Source organism: Stegastes partitus, unplaced genomic scaffold, assembly GCF_000690725.1.
Source record: "Stegastes partitus isolate 25-593 unplaced genomic scaffold, Stegastes_partitus-1.0.2 Scaffold784, whole genome shotgun sequence".
Classification (NCBI taxonomy): Eukaryota; Metazoa; Chordata; class Actinopteri; family Pomacentridae; genus Stegastes; species Stegastes partitus.
In genome coordinates, this window is record NW_007578515.1 from 30,393 (window position 1) to 37,201 (window position 6,809).

General features: G+C 43.2%; 1 protein-coding gene across 1 annotated transcript in view; it reads left to right on the top strand.

Annotated features, from left to right (window-relative positions):
* The window catches only part of LOC103364829 (probable leucine--tRNA ligase, mitochondrial), a gene marked incomplete at its 5' end in the record, with an annotated part of 26,645 nt that extends 23,898 nt beyond the window's left edge, over positions 1-2,747 (top strand). The window contains one exon of the mRNA XM_008292090.1: positions 2,367-2,747. Within this exon, the coding sequence (XP_008290312.1) occupies positions 2,367-2,546 (180 nt within the window). The remainder of the gene's footprint in view (positions 1-2,366) is intronic.
* Positions 2,748-6,809: the final 4,062 nt, after the last annotated feature.

Sequence of the window (6,809 nt, forward strand, 5' to 3'; positions counted from 1 at the left end):
CACACACACACACACATGCACACGTGATATGTGATGACAGCAAACACAGTCAGCTGAATAACAGCACCTGTCGTTCACTGAAAGGAGGAAACCTGGAGGGTCTGTGTGTGTGTGTGTGTGTGTGTGTGTGTGTGTGTGTGTGTGTGTGTCGGTTTAATACTGGTGTTTGGGGAACATGTATCTGTTTGCACAGTCACATTCTGGGGGGTACTTAAATTTTCGGGTAAAGGTTAGGATTAGTAAAGTGGTGGTTATGGTTAAGCCTTGAGTATGCTCCCCTGAGGATGTGCACATGATCATCTGCAGACACCACAGACTCATAATTGTTGTGGTTATATTACTTTTCTTGTCTGCTTGAAGGACTCCATTGCATACATGTGCAGTCGATCATATCTACATATTCTACACATGCACATTTCTTCTGATCATGCACACTTTTGCCCTTGTAGTGTTGGCGACAACACACATATTGGGCAGCATGCGGACTCTCACAGACTTGGGGAGGTGATGAAATTTGCTTCACACGAGCTCTTGCTTATGCACAGACATGGAGATGTCTCACGGTCTCATGCTACTTCCTGCACAGCAGGTTGTAACTACATGTTCTGCACAAATGCACAGCTGTCAAACATGCGTACGACTGACTGGGCTGCATGCACAATGGTCCACATGGTCTCTTGCATACTTGGGAAAATGACTAAAGTGTTAATAAAACAACCTTGCAGATGTATGCACGGGTGGCTGTTGACACCACAGACACATGGTTGTTCTACTACTTTCCAGTCCACTTGGAGTCATTTTAGAAGACTCTGTTCGATATAGGTGGCATCTATATATTCCACACGACTGAGTAGTTGCCATGCAGCCACATCTGTGGAGGTTTCCACTGGACTCTCATGGACTCATCTCTCTCTCATCATGCAGACCCTAACGAACCTTTGCATATTCATGGATGCAGAAATATAACTCTGGCTTCAATTTACATCACGTTGACCCTTGCGGATGTGTAACGCTGGCCTAAAGCCTTGATCATACTCCCTTACAGATGTGCAAACTGACAGCTACTGACATCCATGGACACCCACAGACACTTGTTTGTGTACTACTTTCTTCCACTTGGAAGACTTTTTTTCGAGCATGCGAGCTATTGCCCCTGTAATTTAGCAGACAAATTCTGAGCTGCACATAAATGTCTGTTGAGTTATTAGTAGGAATCGCGAGATGAGGCAGATGATGAAATTTACATCATGCAGACATTAGTGGACCCTTGCATACTCGTAGACATAGAAAGTTAAACTCTGGCTGAAATTTTCATAATGCGGAACCCTGTGGATGTTAAAAATACAGCACCAGTTGTAGGATTTGGGAAACAAAAGTTATGTTAAGGAAAAGTCCAATGTTGGGTCAGTGTTAAGGCCAACTCCTTGTTTTTGTGCCCGTGTGTCTACAAGAGTCCACAAGGGCGTATACAAGTAAATGTCGTCATCCACGCAAGTCTACAGGCAGCCCAAAATTAGTATTTTTGCAGTGACTGATGCTCAGCAGTGATGTGCATACGTAGAATACATGTAAGCAGCAGAGTCCTCCAAGTGGACTCCAGCTGACTGGAAAAATAGCAATAACAGCTATACATGTGTGATGTCTGCAGTTGGAGGAAGTCTAAACAAGGTTTAAGCCTCCTGGAAGTGAATGTAAGTCAATGTAAAGCCCTCTGAATGGAAACATGAATGTGTGCATATTTAACTTCTACATGCTCATGTTTGCTGTGAGTGAAAATAATTCTCCTTTACACGTTTCTGCATTTTTTGTTTACAGTTGTCTTTTTTTTTTTGTTTTCCACTAACACACACGCAGTTCATATATTTGAGCTCCCAGTGCTCAGTGATGATGATGTTGGTTTTCCCGCAGACTGAGCTCTTTGTTGTGGGCTTCCTCGCTCCCTCTGTCCTCTAATCATGTACTTGGGTTTGTCCCAGAATGGAGGCCAAGGCTGAGTGGCCTCAGACACACACACACACACACACACACACACACACACACACACACACACACACACACACACACACACACACACACACCATTAATTTGCAGCCACTTCCAGAGACGGGATCACGTTCACCGTGTGCGCACATACACTTGCTTCTAAACATACAAAACTGGGTGCCCTTCCCATACCTACCACTAACTATGTGTTTTAAATGGTTTACTGTATATGTAGATGGAGTCTGTTATTTTGGGGCTTTTGTGCCAGGAAGGAGTTTAGGTACAGCTTCACATGGCAACACTTTTGTCAGATGGAAAACTAACTGGATGGAAAATGTTTGACAGAGCAAATTTGTAACTTGCCTTCTATTTCTGCCTCTCAGATAAACAACAAGGCCTGCGGCACAGTGACGGTGCCGGTGCAGGTGTCCAAAGACACCAGTCGGGTGCAGCAGCTGGTCTTGGAGAGCCCCATAGGACAGAAGCTCCTCGGTGAGCGCAGCATCAAGCGAGCCATCCTCTCCCCAAGGACTACCCTCATCAACTTCCTTGTTGATGAGTGACGTTTGGGCATTTACTGCCACTTTCGTAGCTACGAGATGGTGGTGGATGCTTGTCAATCAGCAGCTCGGCCCAGACAGACAAACAAAAGAGGTGGACTTTGAAATGTCATGTTTACATCAACCGTCATTATGTCAATGTAAATACATCTAAAGACGTTTTATTTATATTTTCCTGTTTTTATTAAAAAGATTCAAGAAGCAGTTTGTCTCTGGTGTCTGTCAACAAGAATCAGCAGCTGTTTCGTTCAGATCAGACCCTCTTTACAATCACACATGAGCCCAAACACCACTTTAGATTCCACTCATCATTCACGTTCTCTCCTTTCCCCCACAGCGTCACTTTCAGCACTGCACCCATGACCACAACTTCACACCTCTCCATCTGCCATACGCCTTGCTGCTCAGTGTCTCAGCCAGGTCACGCATTCCCGATTTGCCTTATCAGTGTTTGTGTCCACCTCTGGTGCTGCTTTTAGCCGCAGATGTCGTCTGAGCACCGTACATGGTCTGCCGTGGGGCTTCCGGATGCGTCGCCGTGCTTCTGTGAACACCACCAGAAGGTCTGTTGGAGGTAACCGAGCAGCCTCATGCGGTCAGGGATTTTTCACCTCGCAGCCACATCATGATCGTCCCGTGCTGTTCTTGTGCCTCGCGTCCAGCTGTGCCTATTCATCAATGCTGTGTCTCGACATTGGGCCAACATGACTCAGCCATTAGCTCTGTCCTGGCACAGCACCACAGGCCAGAGGCAATGAAACGCATCTGTGTCTACCCACTGGCCTATCTTTAAAGCTTGGGTGAGTAAGCAGTTATTTGATACGGACAACCATTTGTTTTTCATGGTTCGAGGTGCACATGACTGTGGTTTATCCAAGCCTTTTGGCAGCTGTACCAGTAAAGTGTGTAAGTGAGAATAAAGGAATTAGATCTCTGAAAAATGCGACTGACACATCTTTTTTGCAAGTACAGCTTCCGTCAAAGGATATGCTTGTGAGCGTGTCTCATCTTATTCTGTGTCTCATTCTGTAAGTAATACAAGTTGCTGGTTAAATACTGTGAACACACAAGGTTCCTTACTGATCCCCCTAACCTACTTTCCATATTTCTCTGCTTTATCTCTGACCATCAGGTGACAGGAAAAGGCTCACAGGAGAGACAGAATAACAGGAAGGGAAACCAGGAATAAGAGGAGGGGAGCAAAGAGCCAAAACTCTGCTAGTTATTCTCTGTATTATCTCAACCAGATGCTGTCACAGCACAAAACAGAAAGTGAGACAAAGCTGCAGAGGCATTTTTATCTTGTGTCACCTCGTCTTTGTATCTGCCATATTTTCCTTCACACTTTCAGGCTGGCTGTGTGAAATAACTGTAGAATCGGTGGCAGGCCGTTTTTAACCCCTGATCTCTTCCTTTTTTTGTGTGTGTGTTATTACTGCAGCTCTTTTCACACCTTCCCTTCACTTTTCTCTATTGCAACAGCAGCTAATAAATATTTCTGAACTTGAACTGGCCTGAACAATAGGCAGAGAAGTTGCTGTGTTGGTAAAAAAGAGCAATTTTTAGATGGGTCAGAGATGCCAAGAAACGCTTCACAGACTGAAATTTGAAAAAAAAAGCAAGTCTGATATTTCTCAGTGTACATGGAGGTCTGAAATGTACTGATGCGTTTCCTCCAACAATTAATTTTGTGGCGTCGTTTAACACATTTTTCGTCAGCTCTGCAGTTTCCATGACGACTAGGATCACTGAATAGGCAACATTATTCCGCTGTGACTCACTTTCTCTTCATGCCACAGTCTTACACAAGAGATGTGCAGCGGAAATTGTCTTCCGTGAGTTGACGAAAAAAATCGCTCCTCTTCATCTTGAGAAACTTTGCTGGTGGAGAACAGGGTGGAGCGGCTGACGGAGCAGTCCCAGTCACCCTCCACTGCACCAGTGGAGTCCCAGGACTGGGCTGTGTATTCTCACAGGGGGACGCAGTAATGCTGCAGCTCATTATCTTGGAGGCTGACCTCAAGCCTGGTAATTTGGTCATCCGCGGATGTTTTTTGTGTGAGCTCATTGTATGAGCGGATTTTCACAAGTCCTTTAATTGTGCTGAGGATAAACTCTTGGTATGTGTGCAAATTCACTAAAAAGCTGTTCATTTATTTACTGTACCTCTCCATGGTGACCATCTATTAGTCATGCTGGCCTCTTGTGATTTTATTTATTTACTATGTTGGATATGTCCCATGCTATGCACCAATTATATATAAACACTGTGTACATCTTGGATTGCATTCACTGTATAAAGTCCTCACTGCAAAAAGTCGCATAAAAGTGTCATATAGGTGTGGCTAATCATCATTTCCTCATCCACTCTTCTTATCTACCAGTGCTTAATTGCAAGTTTTCAAACAAGTCTATTAATTCCATCTGTTTCCATTCATCCGTCCAAACTGTTTTCGCCCAGTGTAGCTTACTCATTGCTGCAGATGCTTCAAAGAAAAAGCTTTACAAAGTAAAAGCCAACAATTGCTGCTCTGATTGAACTCGATTTTGCACTTGCATATGCTTTTATGCAAATGTTACTGCCTCAAACTATAACAAACTGGTCCCCGATCATCACTTTAAGAATATTGGGGGTGTATGCTGTGCAGCCACTGGCTTGAAAATAGAAAGAAAAAAATCCCCCTGTAAGATCTAAAGTCACAGTAAATGTGAGTAATTTGAGGACTGGGTAAGGAAGGAAAAGTTTTAATTAGTATTCTATTTTTTCCTCATTTAACAAGGTACTAATGACACAATTAACATAACTGGTGAAGCCAAATGTGCTCAGGTTTTCCAGAGCTGTTGTCACCATATGTTTGAATTAACCTCATTTTAGGGGTAATTTTGTGAGGTAAAAGCAAAACACTCACATGTTAATGCTTAGGATGACACTAAACAATTGTTCTATACAGTTTTACATCTTAAAATCAGGAATCCAGCCCCTAAACATGATGCCATGTCCCTAATTTGGATATTAGCATCTTGCCACAAGCATCACGAATGGATTATATGCTTCATATCTTTGCTGCAACAACATCTACCTGTTGAATACTCTAGAAATACATGCCATTATATCACAACGTCATAGCTCCTGCTCTATTCGCTCAAATACTGACACACATATTTTGATAATGTTCTGTGCGAATAGCATCTGTTTGCATGTGATCAATTTCTCTGAGGCTTTAGCTCCAATAATATCCCCAGCTGCTGAAAGTAAATATGTTTCAGAAAAGCATGTTAAACCTACAGCTTAAAGAGAACGCTGCATTACGGCGACTGTTTCCTCAAACATGCAGATGGTGGAGCCTTATAAACCTTCTGTTTTAATTACACCATCACCACTAGCAGCAGGAGCCGAGAGGCCCCCTTAACATCCTGGCTGACTCCATATTTTTTCACAACAACCAGGGCTGTCAGGCAATATCTGCACACTCGGGCTCCACCGGACGAATAAAATGTGTTGCTATGTGTCTGCTGGGAGACTCACTGCACATTATGACTCTGTCCTACTGTACTCCAGCTCTGACTCGAATATTCCAGCTGGGGTCAGGATGCAGTGCAGATGGGTCACATTGTGTGTACATGCATGTATGCGAGTGTGTTTTTCATGAGAAGGAATGCGTGATGTCATTCAACCCAAAGCAGAGGGGCCAGGTCACTGCAGACACCCCCCAAAACCACAGGGACAACACACCCAGACGGTAGTTACAGTACAGTTTTATGGATTAATTCATTGCATAGACAGTTTATGGCAAATGGGACAAACTTTAAACTGTTGTGTCACAGTGCAACCATTACATTTCATTCAACAAGCTTCTTTTTTCATATTATCATAAAACTGTAAGTGATTTCAGGCTTTTGCCCTCCAGTCCTAAAATAACTACCTATTCTCCATTCACATTATTCCTCTCTTTTACATAAAGCAATGGAAGTTTTTAGAGCCTGTAGCTTACACAGGTAAAGGTAGAAACTGTAAAAACAATACATAATACGGCAAGTTTTAGGTTGTGTAATAAAGAAAACGTACGTGGATGTTAGTAGCAAAATAGTACTAAATGTAGCATAAAACATCCCAGTGCAGGAAAATGGGTTTATGGTCTGTGTCTGTCTACATGTCTACATCATGGCTCCACATGGAACAGAAGTGTCAGATGAACCGAAAAATCTGATTGTGAGACTTCACAAAGATGGAAAAGGACACAGGAAGACCAGTGACAAGGTAAAAAT